This window comes from Macaca thibetana, chromosome 1 (genome assembly GCF_024542745.1).
Source record: "Macaca thibetana thibetana isolate TM-01 chromosome 1, ASM2454274v1, whole genome shotgun sequence".
In the NCBI taxonomy this organism is placed as follows: domain Eukaryota; kingdom Metazoa; phylum Chordata; class Mammalia; order Primates; family Cercopithecidae; genus Macaca; species Macaca thibetana.
Window position 1 is genome coordinate 113474068 of NC_065578.1, and position 23614 is coordinate 113497681.

Here is a 23614-nt window from a genome sequence, read left to right on the forward strand (position 1 = left end):
ACTTCATTTGTCTATTTACATATAGGGGATCACCATAAGCATTGTGGTGAGGATGAAACAGGGCAAAGCAGGTTGTGCCCTTGGTAGCTAGCAGGAGCTCAATAAGTAATGACCGGCTCATTCCAGTAAATGGGGATTGAGAACGAAACGGGAGGAAGGGAGCTGAGTGCCGGCATAGGAAGGTGGCTCATGGGAAAAGGAGGAGGATGGGTTGCTGATGGGGCCTCCCCTGTGGCAGAAACCTCCTAGAGGACATTCCCCAAGGGCTTGAAGAGAGGCCTGACTCTTACTGACATTTAAGGGAAGAGTGAAGATGTCTGGAAATTCTGCCCAGTGGCTTATCACTGTGCGGTTTAGGCCTCTGCTATGGAGACCACACTCCAGAGAATGGGTAGCTCTGTTCTGTGAAAGCATGAGAGCCAAGAACTTCCTAGGGGGGAGGAGCTGAGAATCACAGGCCTCTAGAGATGGTTTAATACTGAGGAAAATGCAGCCCAGAGATGGAAAGTCACTTTTTCAAGGTCACACAGAAAACACACGGCATAGCCAAGACAAGAAATAAAAAAGGAATCATAATATCCAACAACCAGTCAGAACAGGTGACCTGGACTGAAGGGGAAGGTCAGGCCTGGGAGTGTTATAGCAGGAAGGCACCAGAGGAATAGGGCTCAGCAATTGCTCTGTGACAGTGCTGTCCTGGGTGGCTGTGTCCTCTGTTTCATTTACTACATATAATACCAGTAGGACTAGAAGCCATTATTATCCCTGTCTTGCTGATGTCAAACCTGAGGCACAGTTTAGATAATGTCCCAAGGTTTTAAAGCTAGAAAGTAAGGAAGTTAGAATGCAACTCAGGTTGGGTTGACAATAAAGCCTGCACTCCTTCTGCACAGCTCTGCTCATTTCCAGACCAGAGGCTATTCTACCATTTAAGGCCTCCCTTCCTCCCTGCATATCCTCAGTCCAGGTTCTCTGGAAGAATATGGAACACTTCATCACCCCTAAAACACACACACACACAAATGCACACTCACATACACATACACATGCATGCACACACACACTCTAGCCTAGTCCAAAAACAACACACATGCACACACACACACATGCACACTCTAAACTAGTAGGGACCTGGTAAGGCAGGAAGATGGCTGAATCCATTAGCACCACCAAGCACAGCACATATTTATGTCCCCAATTACAGCCTTCGTCTCCCACTACAGTGAAGGAGAGGGAATAGCCACAGGAATAGTTGTGTGCGGTGGGGTCTGAGTCCTCTGTAGCAATAACTACAAGATTAGAGATGTTAGCAAACCCGGGTGACGGCAGCTCTATTATAATGATAAATCTACAGCTTTATTTAGAAATAATGAGACTGGGGGCAGAAGACGCTAGGAGGGAAGAGCGTGGTGATTTTAGCCAATTGAAGCTCTGGTTGGAGAGAGTGGCAAAGCTCTGGGTATGCCCAAGAGACCATCAGGGGCCCTTGGGCAAGCCAGGCAGGAGGAGAGATGGGGGAGGCAGGAGGGCAGCGCTTCCCAGGGCTGGAATGGGTGTGGTGAACTCCCAAAATTTCCATCCCAGGCCTGAGTTTCTTAATTCCACGCAATGCAAGAGGCCTCTGACTGTCCTGCAGGCCCGGTTTGCTCTGGCTCTCCAGCCAGTGGGGCATATGAGCTGCTGTGCTGCCCAGACTTCCCTCTGGAACAATCTAGGGTAGGGAGGTGAGTGTCCCTTGAGGCTTAAGATTTGCAATTAACAAAGAGCTAGACTCCCTGGATGTGTACCTCCCCTTCACTAGCCTTGAGCTCAGGGTTCTGTGTTTGTGAGAAAACAATGCAAATGTTTCAGGCTTTGGTACTTCAAGTCAAGCACAAGGGCGGGGGCGGGAACAAGGGACCTGCCTGGTGCCACCTGCCAGGGCTCAATCTGACTCTCCTGCACAAACTCAGGGAACAACACAGGCAGCATTCACATCACTTTGGTGAGCACAGAGCAGCCTCCAAGTCCCCTTTCTCATGGCACCTTTCCTTCTGCTCAGCGTGTGGGTCACGGACCCTCTGCTTTGGTCCAGACTACCTGATCTGACTGGTTACTCCAGACACAAACCATCCCATTCACCTCTGAACAAGAGCACAGGCTGGGTCTCTCCCAACCAAGCCTGGCTCTAAGCCATTTTCTAAATACTACTTAAGCTGCTTCTCCTCCAAGAAGCCTTCCCAGGTTAACTCCATTCAATTCCAACTGCTTCTTTAATAGTCTTTTCCTTGGGCACCTATATATAGTTTTAATTGAATTAAGTAAGCCACTGGTCATTTAACAAGAAAGTACTGGGTTCTTACACTCAGCCCTGAGGGCAAATATAAGAGAAAGTCAAATGTGGGTCACAAGCCATTCCTGAGCCATTGGAAGGACTTTACAAGGTAGAATATGACTCAGGATATAACTTGGGGATACAGAGAACACACTGGAGAGGCAGCTGCTGTGAGACCGGGAGGCCACATGGAGGATGACGGCAGTTAGGCTCTGAAAGGTGGACTGGTTTGCACCAGGCAGAGAGGTGGGAACAGGCCTGCCTGACATGGAGAACTTGTTGGCAAAGGCAAGAGGCAGAAATGTCAGGTGTTTTTCTGAAGCTGCTGGATTCCTGAGCTCAGGTCCAAAGGGCAGCTCTGGGAATGGAATCAGACACATGGGAGAGATGGGAGCTGGCTGTTGGCTGTGCTCAGCTCGTCAGTATTGCTCCCCATTGTGCTGGCTGTGGAAATTCATATACACCCAGTGCTCTGTCATTCCTGGTGACTATGATGACTTGGGCCCCCTGGCCCCCAAATAATTAAAATGTGACAGCACCACAAATAGGTACAAGCACCAGCCTTCTTGCACCTCTTCCCCCTCTTTTTGCTTGAGTCCTTGCCTGGCAGGGTGATGAACCTGCTCCTGAGAATTCTATCTGCTGGCGGGGCTGTGGGTTGGAGGGTGGCAGGGGACTCACTTGAGAAGAAACATCCAGCTCAGACAGACAGTCAGACAGACTGGCTGAGCATGGGTGCGGCTCTGCAGCTTGGGAAACTCCTGCAGCTGGACTCCCTCTGCATCTGGACTCGCTCTGCGCCTGGACTCCCTCTGCACCTGGACTCGCTCTGCGCCTGGACTCCCTCTGCGCCTGGACTCGCTCTGCGCCTGGACTCCCTCTGCGCCTGGACTCCCGCTGCGCCTGGACTCCCGCTGCGCCTGGACTCGCTCTGCGCCTGGACTCCCTCTGCGCCTGGACTCGCTCTGCGCCTGGACTCCCTCTGCGCCTGGACTCGCTCTGCGCCTGGACTCGCTCTGCGCCTGGACTCCCTCTGCGCCTGGACTCCCTCTGCGCCTGGACTCGCTCTGCGCCTGGACTCCCTCTGCGCCTGGACTCGCTCTGCGCCTGGACTCCCTCTGCACCTGGACTCCCTCTGCGCCTGGACTCCCTCTGCACCTGGACTCCCTCTGCACCTGGCTGGAATGCTGTCCCTTCCTCTTGGGCTGTTGACTCATTTATGACTGTCCTTCCCCACCTGATTTAGTTCTCCTTATCCAGGAGACCTTCACCAGCTGTCCTAACTCTAAGGCTCCTACAACCGTACACAGCGGATCGTATTTGCTGCTTTGCACTGCCAGCTACTGCATGGACTTTTCCTGTCTCTGTAATTAGATGACAAGTTTCTGTGGGTCAAAGAGGCTGTTTCCTACCCCAGTCCCCCCTCACCCCCATGCCTGGCACAGTGTTCTTAGGAGGAGGAGAGGGAGGGGGGCTATAATGATAATAGTTGAGGATGATGAGGATGGTGGTGATTTGTTCCATGCTCTTTGGTTGATCTGCCCTTTTCAGAAGCCAGGCTGGGGAAGTGGTGATGGGACAAGGGCAGGACAGCCACGGGGTTCTCGGATATGGAAAGGTGCATCCAGGTGAGAAGTGTGCTTGGGCACAGACTGCTTATCCCAGGCATGAGGCTCCCAGTCATGCCTAGAGCCAAAGACACCAGATGGTGGACTCTGGCAAGGAGCAAAGGAGGCTCCTAGAAGGGCTGAGCTGAGCTCTGCTTCCTGCAGCCCCTGGCCCTCACGCCCTTCCCTGGGTGGCAGCCTCACTCTGAGGAGGGCTGAGCTGCTTTTCTCTACCTGCCCAGTTACCATAATGAAACCACAGTCTAAGGAGACCACAGGGAAGAGCTGCACCAGATGTAAACTTCAGAGTGATTTATGGGGTGGAGCGCTCGGGCCCAGGGCTGCCGCACAGCTGCTGTTCTGATCCGCCCGGTCTGCCGCCCTGTCTGCCTGCTAGCCAGCCGGCTACTTATGTTCTTCTTAGGGATGACATTTCAGGAAAGCAAAGGTGGGGGAGGCACTGGGCCATTGTGCTGGACTGGTTAAAGTCAGCACAAGCTATGACAATGGGGTGTCCCCCAGACTCTTCCTGGGGTGTAAGCAGAGCCCACCAAGCTTTCTCACTTCGAACAAATCAAGATTTACACCCTTTGCACGCCAGAGCAGGGCTGATTTTCCCAGCCCCTCCCTTCACAGGCTCAACACAGAGATATTGAGTATTGACTATCTGAGCGGGAGTCTGCAGACAGAGTGGGGTCGCCCCTCCTCAGAGATACAGCGCAGGAAATATCCAGGTTGCTGCTCAACCTGTTAGCACTCCAGACAGCAGATGCAAGGCCACTGGAGCTTGGAGGGAACGCCCCCACTGAGCTCTTAGCTGCCTGGGGGTGGGGGGGTGGCTTAGAGAGAGGATACTAGCTATACCTGCAGGACGCAGCTATACAGTTTCCTCAACTCGGGACTGGAGCGAAGGGCTATGCCAGACCGAAGGGCTCCAGATGTGCCCTCTCCAGTTCTCTGTGCCAAACCTGTGCTCTCTTCTCTTAAAAGCCAACCTGAGCCCCAGCTCCTTGAAACCTTCCCTGGTTAATTCCAGCTGATTGCAAACAGCCCAGCACCCACCTCCTGTGTAGGGGTTAGTCAGGTCTCCTTTTGGGCTGGCCTCCCCCATCTCCCATACATGACTGGGAAAACAATGCCCAAGCGAAGGGACTCTGCTCTGTGTCGTCATTTGTGCTGTTCATTAGGTATGTCCAGCTCTCCTTCTGGGCACTCGGTAGGATTAATTTGCCCCTTCTCCCTCGATATTAGGAGTTACCATGTGTCTTGTTCTAATGGGAGTGGAAGTGACATGTGTCACTTCTGCGTGGAAGCTTTAATAAACAGTGCATGATTTGCCACTTCCTCTTCCTCCTGATGTTTAACTGTGGGGGCCCGTGTCTAAATGCAGCGTCTGTTGGCTTGGGTCCCCAGGTAACAAGGTGGAGTAGAGTCCCCAGCCCAGATGCAAAGCACACAAAACATGAACAAGGCATAAACTTTGGTTGTCTAAAGCCACAAAATCCTCAGATCGTTTGCTGCTGCAGCATAGCCTGGTTCAGCCTAATTGATATGGCCTGTTTCGATTGCCTATGCCAGGTTTCTGTATCTATATCAGTACTCTCTATATCAGTACTCTCAGTAGAAAGAACCATCCCAGAACATGCAACCAGAAGCCACAGATAAAAAATCCCTCCCCTTCCTAGCTACATGGGGACTCTGCTGTCTGCCATTCCAACCTGGGGCAGAGTGCAAGGGTAGGCTGGGCCACTGGGCAGTTTCCAGAGTCCCTCTTCCTATCCCAAAAGGAAAAGGCCCATTTGTCTCTAGGAAATGAGGGGTTGGGGACATGTCCAACCCAACCCAGAACCACAAATCCTCAAAAAGCCAAGGAACAGGGCTGTACTCACACTTGTGGCATATTGGATGTCCTTCCAGATGGAGGTTTCCCGAGACAGATCAGAGGCCTCAAAGAGGTTGTCCATGATGACCTCACCAATCATGTCATGGCGGGAGAAGCGGTCGAAGTCGAAGACGCTGAGATGCAGCTTGCGGTCAGCCAGCTCCTCATAGGGCACAGGGAAGTGGAAGTTCTCATCAAAGGTGGGGTTCAGGGTCTTGCGGTGCACCCGGGTCTGCAGCTTGCATTTGCGGTCAGGCAGGAGGTAGATCTTGACATAAGGGTCAGAGCTTCCACAAAAGTCCTTGGCAGGGAGGTCAAAAGCCTTCAGGATACGCACAATCAGGGTCTCCGTCTCGTAATCATAACGTAGGCTGAAGTTGATCTTCCCGCAGCTTTTGGTGGCCTCAGACTTGGCATCGTCCCCATCCACCGACTTCTGCTTGTAGAGCTCAGGCTTGATGCGGCCAATGCTGGTGGGCTGCTCTGCTGCTGGTGGAAGCTCGTTGCCATAGTCTACACTGGAGACGTGCATCTGCCTTGGCAGGTGGCGCTTGAAGGACGTGTGCCTGGTAGAGGGCAGGAGGGGGCAGAGGGAGTGTGGTCAGGGCTCAGGGGAAGGGGGATGAAGGCAGACACGAGCCTGGAAGCCCTGGCTCATTGTATCCCTTGTTGAGCCCCCTCTTCCTTCCTCTTCTTGACCCCCCTTTTCCTCTGCACACACTTGGTGTACAAGGTTGTGGTGAGCATTACATGTCTTAATATATGTAAAGTAGTTGGAATGGCGCCTGATATATAGTAAGCTCAATAAATGTTAGCCATTGCTATCATAATCACTTTTTCCTGCTTTTCTGTTACCTGCTTTTTAGGTTTACTTCCTAGTAGACAAAACTCTGGTTTCCTTATTAAATCATGAGATCCCTTAAGAGAAGGACCATCCCTTCTTATCATCAGTGTGGCACCCCCTTCATCACCGTCATCAGCATCTCCATTTGTTGGGCATTTGCTATACAGCAGGCAGCGGAGTGGTAAAAGCATGGGCTTTGGAGTTAGACTGCATAGGTCAGTCTTGGCTCTGTCACTTTCCAGTTGAGATCTTGGGAAAGTTATTTAACCTCTCTGTGCCATAAAAACGAGGATAATAAAAGTAACAACCACATAGGATTGCTGTGAGAGTAAAATGAATTGATTACATATGAAGTGCTTAGAACAGAGCCAAGCATAATCATAAGCAATATATGTGTTAGCTCTCCTTATCGATTACATTCATTCTTCCATTGGCTCCTCACAACTGCCATATAAAAGTCATCAGCCTTATTTTACAGTTGGAAAAAGCGAGGCTAAGGGAAGGTGAGGAACTTGCCCAAGGCCATATGACAAACTGTCAGTGTGACCCCTAGCATGTTCATTCCTGGCCTCCAGTCTGAAGATCAGGACTCATTCTCTTTGGTTGGTCCCCTGAGGGCCTGGAGAGCCATTGCAGGGACCTAGGAATCCATCAGAGCCCTAAGTTTTGAGTAAATACAATGCCTTACGCATGCTTGCGCCACATCTTTTAAAAGTATTTCTGAATTTGGGGTAGGTTTTTGTCGTTACGTTTTTCTTGTTGCTATTTTCAGTTAAAGGATGCTGTATGTATTTACAACTGTTGTCATACAGGGAACTCTGAAAGGCTTTAAAGGAATCCTCATTCTCAAACTATTAAGACTCTCTTGCCTTATCTGCCACGCACTGCAGACTGTAGCTATCGGGCTTTACTGACATATCCCTAAACACACCATGAACTCTTACCTCTCCAGGCCTTTGCCGTTCTCTTCCTTCTGCCTGAAGCCTTTCCTTCCAAACATCCGACACTCCCCAATTCCACTATTCCATTCCCCTCATATCCACACATACCCCAAGTGCACACCACATGTACAGCAACCAGCCTCAAAGGTTTCCCTTTCGTGAAGTCTTTCCTCCTCGTTGATCACCCATCATGGATCACATCTTCTGACATATTTCTCCATCAAAGGATATGTGTTATTATTTCTGATCTCTGATCCTCACAGGCTGGAATCCCATAGATGTATTAAGGGAGTGTGGAGGTGTGGGATCAGGGAAGGGAGCGGTCCACTCCTCACCTGGTGGATGAGGCTGGCTCTGTAGTTTGCCGCTGCAGCCGCGTGTGACGCATGATGTGCTCCTTGACCGACATCTGCACCTCAGCTGGGATATCTGGGGATGTGTGGCTGATCTTCACGGCCGCCTCCAGGAAGCCCAGGGTGCTGGGGTCCTTCAGCTTGTCCGCCATGTTGCCTCTGAAGCTGGGGCTCTGGAGGGCTTCCAAGGGGGGATTAGCAGAAGAGGGACTGGAGGCCTCCTTGTTCCTCCAGGGCATCCAGCACAGCTTCCAAAAGAGAAAGAGAAAAACTGCCACCAGGGCCACGCCACACACAATAACTACAACTGCGAGGAGGCTGACAGAGGTGCCTGCCCTCGGCATGAGCCAGGCAGGGAGGGACAGACAGACAGAGGCGGGGAGAAGCGGGTGAGGGTGTTGGAGGAGGGGGCACACAGAAGGGACAAAGACGGAAGAAGAGAGAAGAATGGTCATGAGAAAGCTGCCAGGTCAGAGGGAGAGGTGGTTTCAGGGTTGACTCTTGATTGTCCACTTCGTGGAATATCTGCAGCCTTGTGTTCCCCTCAATCTGATTCTTCCAGCATCATCCTCTTTCCCGCCCCCACCCCCTCCCCCCAGCCAGCTTGGGGAGCACCTGGGCTGTCTTCTCTACTGCCTATTGGCGTGTGCACAGGGAAAGGAAAGTAATTTAAATAGTAGCCTAAGCAAATGTGCAAATTCGTGAAGCATGCATGTTCAGACGCTGTTTGAATTTCTATTAAAGCTGCTACTATGGCCAGACTTAGAGTCATTTTTGTCTACAGCCTACTTCCTTAACAGGCTGTGATACCTTGGGGGGCAGACACTGGCTAACTCATCCTCTTTTCTTCTTTATCCCATCCCCACTGAGCCCAAGACAGGAACTCAATAAACATTGAGTTGACTTCAAGTGAATGAGAGTCAGCATAGTCTCTTTAAGGGCAAGGATTATGTTCTTCTGTACTCCCAGAAGTCTGTGCATAGTAGGTTCAATAAATACTTCTATTAAGTTGGAATCTGATCTACACAGAGCACGTGAAAGTTAAATACAGGCACAGTTCATTTTACTATGCTTCACTTTATTGTGCTTCACAGATACTGTGTTTTTTACAAACTGAAGCTTTGTGGCAACCCTGCCTTGAACAAGTCTTTTGGTGCCAGTTTTCCAACAGCATGTGCACATTTTGTGTCTGTGTGTCACTTTTCGGTAATTCTCACATTATTTCAAACTTTTAAATTACTATTACAGTTGTTATGGTGATCTATGATCTGTGATCAGTGATCTTGGATATTCCTATTGTCATTGTTTTGAGGCGTCCTGAGCTGTACCCACGTAAGATGGCCAACCTAATTGGTAAATATTGTGTGTGTTCTGACTGCTCCCCTGGCTGGCCATTCCTCTCCTTGGGCCTCTCTATTTGCTGAGACACAGCAATATTGAAATTAGGCCAATTAATAACCTTACTTTGACTTGTAAGTGTTCAGGTCAAAGAAAGTGTCACATGACTCTCATTTTAAATCAAAAACTAGAAATAATTAAACTTAGTAAGGATGGCATATCAAAAGCCAAGACAGACCAAAAGTGAGGCATTTTGTGCCCCACAGCCAAGTTGTGAATGCAAAGAAAAAGTTCTTAAAGGTAATCAGAAGTGCTATTCCAGCAAACACACAAATGATAAGAAAGCAAAACAGTCTTATTGCTGATGTGGAGAAAGCTTTAGTGGTCTGGACAGAAGATCAAACCAGCCCCAACATTCCCTTAAGCCAAAGCCTAATCCAGAGCAAGACAGTACCTTTCTTTCATTCTATGAAGACTGAAAGAGGAGAGGAAGCTGCAGAAGAAAAGTTTGATTCTAGCAGAGGTTGGTTCTTGAGGTTTAAGGAAAGAAGTCCTCTCCATAATGTAAAAGTTCAAAGAAGCAGCAGCAAGTGCTGATGTAAAAACTGCAGTAAGTGATTCAAAAGATCTAGCTAAGATAATTGATGAAGGTGACTACACTGAAAAACAGATTTTCAGTGTATAAGAAATAGCCTTATATTGGAAGAAGATGCTATCTAGGACTTGCACAGCTAGAAGGGGGAAGTCAATGCCTGGCTTCAAAGTTACAAAGGACAGACTGACTCTCTTTTTAGGGGCTAACATAGCTGATGACTTTAAGATGAAAACAATGCTTATTTATCATTCCAAAAATCCTACAGTCCTTAAGAATTATGCTCAGTCTACTCTGCCTATGCTCTAAAAATGGAACAACAAAACCTGGATAATAGCACATCTGTTTAAGAATGGTTTACTGGATATTTTAAGCCCACTGTTGAGACTTACTGCTCAGAAGAAATGATTCCTTTCAAAATATTACTGCTCATTGACTATGCGCCTAGTCACCCAAGGGCTCCGATGGAGGTGTGCAAGGAGATTAATGTTGTTTTCATGCTGGCTAACACAACATCCATTCTGCAGCCTATGGATCAAGGAGTAACTTCAACTTTCAAATCTTAGGCTTCAGCTGTCATAGATAGTGATTCCTCTGATGGATCTGGGCAAAGTAAATTGAAAACCGTCTGAATCGGATTCACCATTCTTGATGCCATTAAGAACATTCATAATTCAGGGGAAAAGGTAAAAATATCAACATTAACAGAAATTTAAAAGAAGTTGATTCCAAACATTGTCAATAGCTTTGAGGGGTTCAAGATCTCAGTGAAGGAAGTAACTGCAGATGTGGTGGAAATAGCAAGAGAACCAGAATTAGAAGTGGAGCCTGAAGAATGGATGAGGAGTTGCTTCTTGTGGATGAGTAAATAAAGTAGTTTCTTGAGATAAAATCTACTCCTGGTAAAGATGCTGTGAACATTGTTGAAATGACCACAAAGGACTTAGAGTATTATATAACCTGAGTTCATAAAGCAGTGGCAGGGGTTGAGAGGATTGATTCCCATTTTGAAAGAAGTTCTACTGTGGATAAAATGCTCTCAGATAGCGATGCATGCTACAGAGAGATCTTTAGTGAAAGGAAAAGTCCATTGACGCAGCAAACTCACTGTTTTTTTATTTTAAGAAATTACCACAGCCACTCCAGTCACCAGCAACCACCAAACTGATCAGTCAGCAGTCATCAACATCGAAGCAAGACCCTCCACCATCAAGAAGAGATTAAGACTCACTGAAGGCTCAGATTGTTAGCATTCTTTAGCAATAAAGTTTTTAAAATTAAGATATATATTGTTTTTGGGTGTAATTCTATTGCACACTTAAGGGGCTAGAGTATATTTTACACTGTATACGTATATATATGTATAGGTATATATATTACATTGTATACATTTTGTTAGGCTTTAGCTGCCACGGATAGTGATTCCTCTGATGGATCTGGGCAAAGTAAATTGAAAACCATCTGAATAGGATTCACCATTCTTGATGCCATTATATTTACAGTATATTACAGTATATTTTATACTGTATATATGTACATATTCACATATATGTATATACTGTATACACTTAATAGACTACAGTATATTTTATACTGTATATATGCATATTTTATACTGTATATATATTTTGTTTAATTCTATTATGCTATTCTAATAATTCTATTTATTTTTAGAAAATATTTTTATAAAATGTACTGTAGTCTATTAAGTGCACAATAGAATTACACAGTTATATATATGTTTACATATGCATATATATAAATTACATATACTTATATGTATAAAAGTTCTATATACATATATGTATATACAGTATAAAAGTAGTATAGTATAAGTTATATGTGTGTATATATACATATATACATATATAGTATAAAAGTAGTATAGCATAAAAGTTATATGTGTGTATATATACATATATACATATATAGTATAAAGTTGTATAGTATAAAAGTTATATATATCTCTATATACATACATATGTATATATGTATAAATTATATATACTTATATGTGTATATATACATATAAGTTTATATAACTTACTTGTGTGTGTATATATGTGTGTGTGTGTGTGTGTGTGTATATATATATATATAACTTTTATATGCACTGGGAAACCGAAAAATTTGTGTGACTTGCTTTTTCTTGATATATGCTTTATTGCAGCGGTCTGTAACTGAACCTACAATATCTCCAAGGTATTCATATACAAATGATTGCTAGAGCTGTCCTCTTCCTTCCTGTGGCTATTCAAGAGCTTTGCTATAAAAATGGTGTTTTAAATGTTGTGATTGGTTTGGAGGTGGGCACTCACTGCCCCACCCCCAGCCCACCCCTAACCCCAGGGATGCCCATTATCCCAAGAAAGGGGTATGCCCCTATGAGGGATGCCCCTCTTTGTGAGAAATTATCAAGCAAACCTCCCATCCCACTTCCCTCTCCAAATTTGAGAATGAACCTTTGAGTCCAAGGCCTCTTCTTGCTCGGAGTAGAGAAGTCAGAAGGCTCTGAACCAAGGGCAGACCTTGCAGGGTTTGCAAAACTGTTACTGTGGACAAGCTAGCAGAGGAGTTTTGTTTGGCTTGCTTAATGATTGAAATGTTAAGAAATTCCACCGTCATCATCACCCCAGACTTCTGACTTCACTGGAAAAGACGAATGACTTGGTAATTGACACGGGCTCCCACATAGTGGGAACTGGTGACTCTCTTTGTAAGGATATGTCCTCACCAGTTCAACCCTCCACTCCCTGTTCCCTGCCTGGCCCGTGAAAGCCTATAAGTTTGCAGCCTCTGTCTTAGCCTGTCCAAATGCCTTAAAAATATTACTATTTAAGGTGAGAAATGACCCCACAAGGACTGAGTCCAGGCTGTGCCTTTAAAGATGGGAGCAGTGGTCCACAGAAGGGACTTACTTGGAGTCACAGGTTGTTCAGACACAGAACCTGGAGTAGGGTCCAGATGTCCACCACTCAGCCTGGCACTCTTTCCTCTGCCCTGGCCTGTCTGTCTCTGGTTAAACTGTAGGCTACTTTGACACATGCTTTTCCTCTTTGTCTGACTCAGGGCCTCGCACAGAAACTGGCACATGGAATGAATGAGTGAACGAAAGAATGATATATGAGGAGGCTCTAATTAGCTCTCATTTCAATTAAGTTCAAGCAACATTTACTGAGTACTTGCCATGTGCCAAGTTCTGGGCTAGGCTTGGGATACAAAAATGCCCAGGCCCCTCCTAAGGGGATCCAGGTACTCCCACAGCACATAGGCTCCAGGGAAAGAGATCCCACATCAGAGGGGCCAAGAAGGAGGTGAGGATATCAGCCACTCTCTCTGGGAAGCCAGCACTGCCTTTTGACTCCTTTGCTGCAAGTTACTTGCCTAGATCAGCTGTCACCTCTGAGAATAGAGAATAATAGCAGAGAATCCTCAAGTCCTGAGCCACCTACCACCACCCCCTTCCCAAGCCCTCCCAACGCCTGGCTCCCTGCACAGAGACATTAGAGCCTTTTCCTGGCCAAAGGAGCTGGAGCTAGTTCTTCACCTGAGACTGCTGGACACCAGGAAAGCTCATTCTAAGTCAACTTCTATACTAAAGGTCTCCAATGTGGTGGTGTCTCCAATGGGGGTGAACCTGGGGGCAGGGGGGACACAAGAGACAAAAAACCAAGCCATTTTAATATTTATAATCTTTAAAAGAAATCAAAATTTTAATATACAGGTTGACAGGACTAATAGCATATTATTATTAGATTTAGGCAATGTATTCAACATTACTATGTCTAAGGTTCAAAGAGCTTTATATCTATTCACTTATTTAATCCTCTCCAATGAAAAAGATATGATTATTATCCTCATTTTACAGATGTGGAAACTGAGGCACAGAAGGTTCAATAGATTACCCAGGTCACACAACTAGTAAGTGGTGAAACAGGGCTACAACTGAGCCAGTCTGGTTCTGTGAAACATGTATGTAACTTGGGAACAAAAAAAAACATATATTGGAGGCACTAAGTTGTTTTTTTTAACTTATGAGTTCATGATCTAAATAATTTGGAGACTGTTTCTTTAGGCCTTTATCCTAGTGGGCTCACCGGGAAAGTCACCACAGCTATATGTGTCCTTATTCTACATATCCGGCCATCTCTAGCCCTTCACATCTGTTCTTTGTTACAGCTGTTCTGGATGCATTCTCTGCAATATGACTCACCTCAAAACAAAAGGTGTTTCTAGGGCTTTGCTTTCCTTTGATCATACATCTTACTTGTTCTGGTGATAATTAGAATTTTAATGAGAAGGGGGTAGGGGGAATCTAGAGAGCATACAGTGCATTTAAATGTTCAGCCTGACAAAAAATTGAATTCGTAAATGAAAAGAGAGGTAGGAGAAGGGGGTGGGGCAGGAGAATGAGGTTTTCCTCCGTGTGGTTGCTATTTAGATTGCTTCTCCACATGACCCCCAGCTGCTCTTCGCTCAGAGCTGTGATTAGGGAAGGCAGAGAGCATGGGTTATTGAGACCAATAGTGGTTATATGAGACCAGGAGGCCCGTCCTGTGCCTGAAGAATCTTCTTCCAGGACTAGAGGAGCCTGGGCTTTTGACATCTCACTGGCAGGCAGTACAAGGAGAATTAGGTCTCAAACACTGAGTGGGTTCATCTTCACAGGAGATGCAAGGTTGGTGAGCAAGGTTGGTGAGCAAGGCTGGTAAGACCAGAAACAAGCAGCAGGGAGGGAGGTGATTGTAGAGGATTTACCCCCTTTAAAATCGCTATACATTTCCTCGAACTCAGACAGCCCTCATCTCCTAGTTTAAGGTACATTGAGGTACAGCCTAAGGGCTGCCCAGATAACCTAAGCTGTGTGCCTTCCAACTCTGGGTTTGCTAGGGCCAACCCACTGGGACATGTCCCCTAGGAAATCACAGGTGCACAAAGAGACTTCAAAATCCTTTCCCCATTCACATCTTGTTTGAACTTTGACCCCTTGAGGCAGCTAGAACTTTGATGGGCAACTCCACCAGTTTCTGAGTCCTGATCCAGTGCTCTTCCAATTTACACCACGCATTCACTTCAGGAAAAGTGAGAAGTAAGCCTCCAGTAAGGGAGAGAGGGCTCAGCCCAGCCCTGAAAAAGAGAAAGTACTTCCTAGGTATTTGGATTCTTCTTCCCTGTCTTCTTCTTTACTTCCTCTTCAGCTTAGAGAGAAGGAAGCATTGCCCTGAAGTCAGACTGGGCTCACTCACAGTCTACCTCCACTAGTTTTAAACTGTGTGCCTTTGGCAAACTAGGTAACATTTCTCAGCCTCAGTTTCCTCATCTATAAATTGGGGGTAATAATAGTATCTACCTTATAGGGTCATTGTAAGGTTTAAATGAGACCAAAACTGTTGAGGATAGTGCCTAAGATGTAATAAGCAATAAAATAAATATTACCTATTTTTATTAGAATTAGTTATGCCCAGCCCAATTTGAAACAGTCCTTAGTTTTGAAATTTGTTTAGTGGGCAGAACACCTGCAAACCATGAACATTAATCAATAGAGATAGTTTTAACCTTGCCTTCACAAACCAAGAACAATCTGACTAGCAGAAATAATATAACAGTTTCGGACGTAGCCAGGTCTGTCTGTATCTTGAGACATAACAAAACCATGGTTCAGATCACACATCTCCAGGCTTTCCTGCTAATACTCATTTGCTTGCTGCCTCCTCAGTTGCTTTGTTGTTACCATCACCAGCCAGCTGGTGAACAGGAATGAATTCCAAAGGAGTAAGAAGATCATGGAAGAAAAACCTGTAATTGAGAACATCCTATGTTCTTGAAAAATTTCTTGAAATTTTGGGAAAAGAAGCCAATATTCATTGTGAAATGTTTTCATTCAGGCATCAGAAGAGCTCTAGTATTTCATGGACACCTGATTTGGTAAACCATAGTAGCCAGCTATCCAGCAGCCCTATGGGAGAGAAAACAGCTATGGAACTAGGCTTTGGGATCACCCGAGTGACATAGCCTTGTACAGGGGCACATGGCTCCTAGCCCTGGCTGTGAAACTGGACTCACAGGTGCTCAGACTCAGGATGGACATCTCAGGTGGGTGGCAGTGCCAGAATGAATGACAGCATAGCGTGTACCATCCTCATTGCTTTCTAATTGCGTGAACTTGGGCAAGTTATTTAACCTGTCCAAATCTTAGTTTTCTCTTTTATTTAGTCAGGATTCAAATTATTCCTACCTTTCAGAATCATTGTGAATATTAAATAAGCTAAGACTTTGAACACAGGCTCTGGTACATGGTGAATGTCCCCAGAATGTAAGCTGCTGTTATTCTTCATGTTTTGTTTTTTGGTGGAGGATAATAATTGACTGTGTATACAGAACAGACACAAAGCTAAGTCTTTGAGCCAGGGAAGGGAGACACCAGATCAGAGGACAAAGCATCCGAGGGACGTCAGGCCCCTCTTCTCTCCTGGGAAGTTGAGATCGCCTTCAAGGCCATCAGGGTAGAATCTGCTTGTCACCTTAAATGAGACTGTCTTGTTGGGGTGATGGCCCATGGTCTCCCTCCTCTTCCAGAAAACGCTGGGTTATTAATTAGCAGCTCAGGGCTTTCTTATCTTCCCCCACTGACACTTCTTTCTCCAAAGACAGCCCTAGTGCCCCCTCTCCTCTTCTCCACCCATAGTGTTAGAATTCATCAGCAACTCTTATCGCTTGCTATTGTTCCCATTTTTCTAATGGGCTCTCATGTCAGAAAAATCCATTTTGTAACAGTAACAGGCATTCTTCCTAACCAATTGTAATTGAAGAGATAAACTGGGAAGAGGAAGCAAAAAGAAAGAACCATTTTCCCTGCTCATCCCAAAGCCAGAGAAGGTTGGCTTCAGGGCCTGGAATTGGTGGTGGACCCTCAGAAATGGTCAGCGCTCAGGCTGGGGAGAGCAGGAGCTGCCTCTGCCAAGGAGCTCTCGTGCAGACACAGATAGAGACATGGACAAAGCACAGCCCAGAGGCCAGGGAGCAAGTGACGCAGAGGCCCAGGAGCTTGGAAGAACAGTGTTTAGCCTGGGAAGAGAAGATATTCTGGCAGAACCACTCATAAAATACTAATAATATTATTTATTCATTTCTACATAGTAAGCATTATGCCCTTTACATTATCTGATTTAATATTTTTACCCTCCCTAAGAAATTGGTATTCACACTTAAAGATAAATAAACTAAGTGTAGAGATGTTAACCAGGTAACTTGTTCAAGGGTACAGTGCATTAAGGAGAAGAGCTGGGATTTGAACCTAGGACTTTCTGATGCCCAAATCTGGGCTCTTGAACCAGATATCTGGGAGGACTACAGATTGAGCTGTAGAGTCCCAGGTTGGACAGAGAAGTTGGCAGGGGGTGGAGGGGGCAGGCATTTCTTAGTTGTACTCAGGAGAGGATGGCAGGGATACTCCCACTTTTTGGCCTGACCCTATGAACCTGGACAGAGCCCCAGAGACTCAGATTATGACCAGCCTGGTCACCACCTGCCCCATCTTACTTCTTCCCTGGAAAGCTGACACTTTAGGTTGCCCACCAGCCACCAGGCAAGTAACCAGTGGCCTCTGGAGAAGGTGTCCCTGAGGAATATCTGAGAGAGAGAGAGAGAGAGAGAGAGAGAGAGAGAGAGAGAGTGTGTGTGTGTGTGTGTGTGTTAGGAGAACAGAGCTATTCTGTACTGAGGCTCATATGTGGCCCATTAATAATAAGCTCTGCCAGGGCTTGTAAGTTTATTAGGAGAAGCCGGTGTAATTAAAATTCAGGGCTGGGGGGAGGGGAGCAGAGGGCTTTTGCTTCCTTTCCTTCTTTCAGAGATCCAGCCTGAGCTACCAATGGGGATAATTAGCAGAGTCCAAACAGAGAAGGAATTAATGCTCCTGAAAAAGCTGTGATGAGGAGAGACAATGCCAAGCTAATTACGGCCGCACCAAGCTTTATGACTGGGCGCTCGCTTCCACCATCATTAGGGGATTCAGAGCTAAATTGGAGACGAATGTGGAGTGTTATAGCTAAGAGAGCATTGGCACTAATTTAGCAATTACTAATATTATTATTTTGGTGGATGGTAACTGTACCTTTCTGCCTGAGGGGTCAGGGCATGTGGGCCTTCTGAATGTGGGATCAAGGCTGGAGTGATGGAGGTTGGGGGCAGACAGTCAGAAATTCTTTTCCCTCTATGCTCCTCTCCCTGTTTGTACCTGCAACTAGTGAGAGGAGGGGTCTGCCTGGGTCCTCGGGGAGCAAGAAAGAGTTCAGTGCTCCTAGAAGAAAGAAGGGAGGGATGAGGTTGTGTCATTATACTTGTAGTGCCCAGATCCGGATGCCCCTATTTATTTCTACTTTCAGAGACTCCTCTGATTTCGGTTCCTAAGTGTGACTCTGTCCTTACAGGCTTCCTTTCCTAAGCAAGACTAGAAAGGATGCCACCTAGTCTAGTCGGGACTTTGTCTTAGCATGCTTTCCCTACGCCAGACAACCCTATACAGACCATAAAGAAACCTGGCTTGATCCAGATGCCTCAATGCCACTCCTCACTATTTGCAGCCACATGTTATACCCCTAACTCTGTGGACAGGGAAGATAAGCTTCAGACAGTTAGAAGAGAACATGTCTTTTGTACAGAGCTTAGAGGGATGACACCTACTGAAACCACCATCCCTACTTGACGTTCTCATCAAAGTCAGAGAGAGAAGAGAACTTCTAGAACTGTAAATCGAAGGGCTCTACAACTCCTAGATACTGGACCCTGCTTCCAGAACTCTAAAGCTCAAAACACACTAATAAGAATATCATCTCCTTGGGTTCTAAAGGGTTGTGCATTGTACCTTTCCTCAACAACGGCAAAATCTGCAGAATTCCATCCTTCCAGTGAGAAGGACAAACATCACATAAATCTCATGGCCACAAGAAAACTGGAGTTAACCACTCCCAGCTGCCAGCCTAAGAAAAGCAGGGAAGCTTGAGGTCTCCTGTCAGGTTTCCGCATTTTCTGAAGCACTTCTGGACCTCTGCTTGCTACCGTAGGTACAGAACCCATGCTAACCATACCTAAACCTCTGCAACTTGGCTTATGGAAAAAGTTCATTCATTTCCACAAGGCAAATGACACAATGAAAGGTGGAGAACTGCTTGTTAGTTCACTTGGGATGTATTAAGGAGAATAGCAGGGCTGTGGCTCCAGAGTTTTTAAAGAAAAAGGGGAAAATTGCTTTTAGTTGGAACAGTTTGTGTACAGGTGTTTCCAAGTCAGGGTCTGATTAACTGAGACTTCCTGTGCAATTCCTAGCACAGACTCTGGCCTATAGAGGAGTCTCAGCAAATGACAGTGGAGTCTGAATCTCAATTGTCGAATCCCAGGGTGTTACTAGAAATCTGTAAGCTAGAGACTTATAACAGGAGAAAGTCAAGGGAAAACATAAAATGGTAAAGAGAGCTGGGCATGCTCTAGCCACTTGCATTTTTCATAAAACTACAACAAATGAAAAACTCTAGCATTCTGCTGGCTGGAGAATCTGGACCCAGGTAGTGGCTCTGGGATGCAGGGAGCAGGCTGGGAGGTGGAACAGTTGGGGCCTGGTCCTGAACTCCATGGCATCTCCCCAGACCCTCTGGTCACCTAAATTCTCAAGATCCCAAGGCCACTCTCAACCACTATCTTTCTCTTGCTATGATCAAAGGGTCTGCTCCTGCCTCCCCACATCCCTTTCAGCCTCCCAACTTGGACCCTGGGCTTCCCGGGACTTGTGACTCAGCAGCCAAAGTTAAAGTTTTCCAGAGCTAACTTGAACTCATCTTCTGATACAGCCTGCAGGGAAGGCATAGTAATTCATCTGGGCCTGCTGACTCTCACCCCTCAGGCTTTTCTCACCCTCAACCTGGCCATCCAGGCACCTGTCATTGCAGATGATGGGTATCCCTCTGGAGTCAGAACACCAGTGCTTCCCCCTACCAAGATGTGCTGCGTACATACAGCCCTGCCCCACTGCCAGCAACTTCCACCCTCACCCCTGGCATTTCTGCCCTGAACAGACAGGAGAGGCAGCTTCCATCCCAGGTGGAACTCCACAGGTATGTTCTCACCCTGTAGGCTCTGAGGGTCAGGACCAGCATTAAGGCCCCGCTGGAGATGGATCCTTGGTGGAAAAGATGGAAGGGAGCTGGGGAGTAGGGAGAGGCAGGAAGAGACTCCCTGATAGGGAAAATTCTGTGTCTGGTGGGTATGGGGAAACGGGTGGTGTGGGAGGGGATGGCACCAGAGAACCAGAGTCTTATAATAATAACTTGTTAGGCCTAACGTGTTCTGCGAATCTCCAAGGCAGGGAATCAACTTCCCCAACCTCCATCTCCATACTACCCTCTAAAAGTTCTTCTTTATGTCTAACCTCAGTCCCTTCTGCTGCAGTGATCAAGCCATTGACTAAACATTGCCACAACTAGGGAGAGCAGCGCCTCCTACGACCCTCACGGGGCTCAGGTGGGCTCCAATCACCCCAAGGCTGGATACAGCCCCCTCACACACCCAAGGCTCCCCTGGGCCTACTGCCCCCTCCCCTGAATTGTTCCTCACGGGTATCTACCTCTATATACGACCTTTAACCTCAAGTGAAAGGACCCTGGGACCTGCAGCCGCTGGGGAGTTTACCCCACCTATACCTGCTCCTGGAACCGCCGGTCCCTGGCATCTCGTCCCTGGAGCAGGGCGTGGGGACCAAATTCCCGCCTCTGGCAGCCCCTGTCTCCCCTTCCCGCGCCAGCGATGCGGAGCCACTGGGCAACTCCCGAGTACTCCTAGGCCCAGCCCTACTGGAGTCGGGGTCGGGGAACAAGGAGGAATGGAGCCCGCAGAGCCTCCTGGAACCCCGGTGCCCTGGTCCCTGCAGGATCTCCCCACCCCCACTCCGCATTCTCTCCAGGCCTCTCACCCCCCCCAGCCCCTCCACCACGGAGGGGACACGACCCCGTACTCCCTCCCGCCCGGGACCCTCCAGACGTCGGGACAAAGAAGCCCCGCGGCAGCCGGCGAGCGTGACTGCAGGGCACTGGTGCAGCAGGTAAATACCCGGGGCCGGCCGCCACGTCGCCGACCCTCCCGCAGCTGCCGCCGCCAGGGCGCGACACGCCATTCCCGCTGTCGCGACTCCCCGGAGACACCGCAGCTGCGCGCCGGGGTCCAGCCCGGCGGGGATCGGGCTCGGGACTCACCCGCTCCGGCGAGCTCGACTCGGATCGGGCTCCCGCCTCGGCTAGGCGGCCGCCTGGGGCTGCGTCCGGCGCAGGGTCCGCGCGGCTTGGGCAGGAGGCGCCCTCTTGGCAAAGTCGGCGAGAGGCGCCCGCTCAGTCGCGCACCCGCCCGGAGTCCGAGTCCGAGAGGGACGGAGGGAGCGAGTTATAGGGGCGAGGGGGGTGGGGGAAGGACGCCGCAACACCCTCATACCCTCCCCCACCCCGCCCCCCGTCCCCCGCCCCCCAGCGGAGACGCTGAAAACCACTCGCAGCTGGAGAGACACCCGGACACAAAGACCTCGTGCCAGCCGCAGACCCAAGTTTCTCCCGGAGAGACCGGGGGTCCGCCCGCTTTCACCGCGAGAACACGCACACGGACGGACAGACCGACGCACGGACCCCGGGACCTCGACACTTGCTAGGAGGCGAGCTCTCTTCCTTAGCCGGGCGCCCCTCGTCTCCCGCTCTCCATGGACCCCTCTCCTGGTAGATTGCCCGCAGAGCGAGCTTGGAGATGCGAGGGAAACTGAAGCCCCGAGGGTGCCCGGTCCTGGGAGCCTGGCTGTCTGCGGGGTCCCCCGCAGTCCGCAGTAGTAATACGGGAGGGCCAGGGGGGTTCTACCCCCACCCCCGGTCCCCTTCGGGTCTCTCCTGGCTGTGCAAGCGATGGGTCAGGGGGCTGGACGAGGCTGGCTCCCAATCCAGAATCCCTAGCTGGAGAGTTCTCCCTAGGTTCTGGGGCTCCTGGGACCGGGACTTTGGGGAAGGGAGACCTCAGGACGGATATCCAGGAAGGGAAGGGGCCCTGGGTCTCCCGTTACCTGCGCCTGCCGCGCTGGGACTCCGTTCTGGGGGCTGCAGCTCGAAGCTCCGACAAGTCTCCACGTCCAGCCCGAGAGGGGGCGGTCGGGCCCGGCACAGCGAGGTGAGGACCGCGAGCGCCTCCTGGCACCGAGGCCCGCCGGCCCCCCACACCCCGCTCATGCCCCAGACACCCAGGCCTGCCGAGCAGCAGCTCGAACCCGCGCCGCGGCCGGACTGGGGCGGGGCACAACGGCCCCAAGAAGACCCTCCCTGCAGCGGCCCCCTGCGGCTCTGCTCTGCTTTTAATCACTTCCCCGCAGGGTCCCCGCCCCTCACGTGGCATCCCGCGGCAGCTGGCAAGTCTGGCGCCTCGCGGCCGCCCCCTCTACACTCAGGGACTGGTCTGAGTCCGGGGAGTAGGGGGTTCGAGGCGGGGAGCCGGGCTGTCCCGAATCTCACAGGGTGCAAGGCCAAGAAGGAGTCCGGGTTCCCGCTCCGCATTCACTGCCTGGTGTGACCTTGGGCGTCTCTGAGCCTCAATTTTCCTCTCCGTAAAGGTGGTGTAATGATTTTAAGTACTTCACGGGCTCCCTGGGGACAGAAAGATCGTGTTTGTGATAACACTGGGGAAACTGCCACATGCCTCACGAATGACAGGGAAATAGATAACCCCGTAACAGAAAGAGCGACGGTCAGGCTGGGTCTGGGGGGACCTTGGCAGAGGTTCCTGACGGGAGAAGTTAGACTGGTCCCCGAGTCCCAGCTTCGGAGGTAGAAGACCCCAAGACAGGCGGGCGATGCGAACTGCAAGACTTTCCGAGCTCCGCAATCCTGCGGTCAGCGGTACCCGCATGTTGCTATGGCGACGGGAGGCAGCGGCGGTCTCTCTCCATGGCAACGGGAGGGGAAAGTTTCTGGCGAATAGGAATGGGGGGCCATTTCAAGAGGGCGTAGGGCGCTCAGTTCCGCCGACCCACTTCCCTGCTTCTGTGAAACAGCACCAGAGATCATGTATCTTTCTGCCAAGCATAACAAGAAAGACAGAAAGCTAAACGGGAGGATTGAGGCTAGACTTAAAGCAGAGATCCCCTCAGAAACTGTGGAGTGAGGCCCAGGAACAGATTGGCTGAGGGGCTTCGAGGCTCCTCACTCAGCGCTGGAAGTCTATGAGCCATGGTCAGGGAGGCCGGGGGACCAGCGCCCTGCTGGGGGGCCTATCACGGGAGTCTCTTGATCTCCACCTGTCGGCGGTGGGGCCGCTTCTGTGAGGGGCTCGCCTGAAGCCCCAGACCCCGGTCCATTTGCTCTCCCGGAGCTGGGAAGGAAACTTTAGCTGAAGCCCCTGGAAACCGCTGGGTTGGTGTATGCCCGAGTGGCTGGCGAGGGAAGAGGGTCTTGCCTCTTCATTAACACGCTTGTAGGAAGTGACTCGAGCAGTGACTCACGTTCCGGAGGGAGGAGATTCGGAGCCCTAGGTACTGGCGGTCTCCACTGCGCGCCATCTGTGCCAGCCGGCCCTTAGACTTGCTATCCTCTAGCAGCTAGTGCCTTGGGCACCAAGGGCTAAGGCGAGGCCTGTGAGGACCCTGGCCCAGCCAGGCGGCTTTTCCACCTTGAGGCGCTCTCTGGCTCTGTCCACAGTGCTGAAGACCCAGTTGGTGCTACCGTAGCGTGGGCC

The 23614-nt window shown here is 49.1% G+C and overlaps 1 protein-coding gene across 1 annotated transcript in view; it reads right to left on the minus strand.

The window, feature by feature from the left end:
• The window catches only part of SYT6 (synaptotagmin 6), a 65304-nt gene extending 43097 nt beyond the window's left edge, over positions 1-22207 (minus strand). The window contains exons 1-3 of the mRNA XM_050778917.1: positions 21954-22207; positions 7924-8272; positions 5811-6369 (exon numbers count right to left, since the gene is read on the minus strand). Coding sequence (XP_050634874.1) covers positions 5811-6369; positions 7924-8272; positions 21954-22116 — 1071 coding nt within the window. The 5' untranslated portion in view covers positions 22117-22207. The remainder of the gene's footprint in view (positions 1-5810; positions 6370-7923; positions 8273-21953) is intronic.
• Between the last annotated feature and the right edge of the window lie 1407 nt (positions 22208-23614).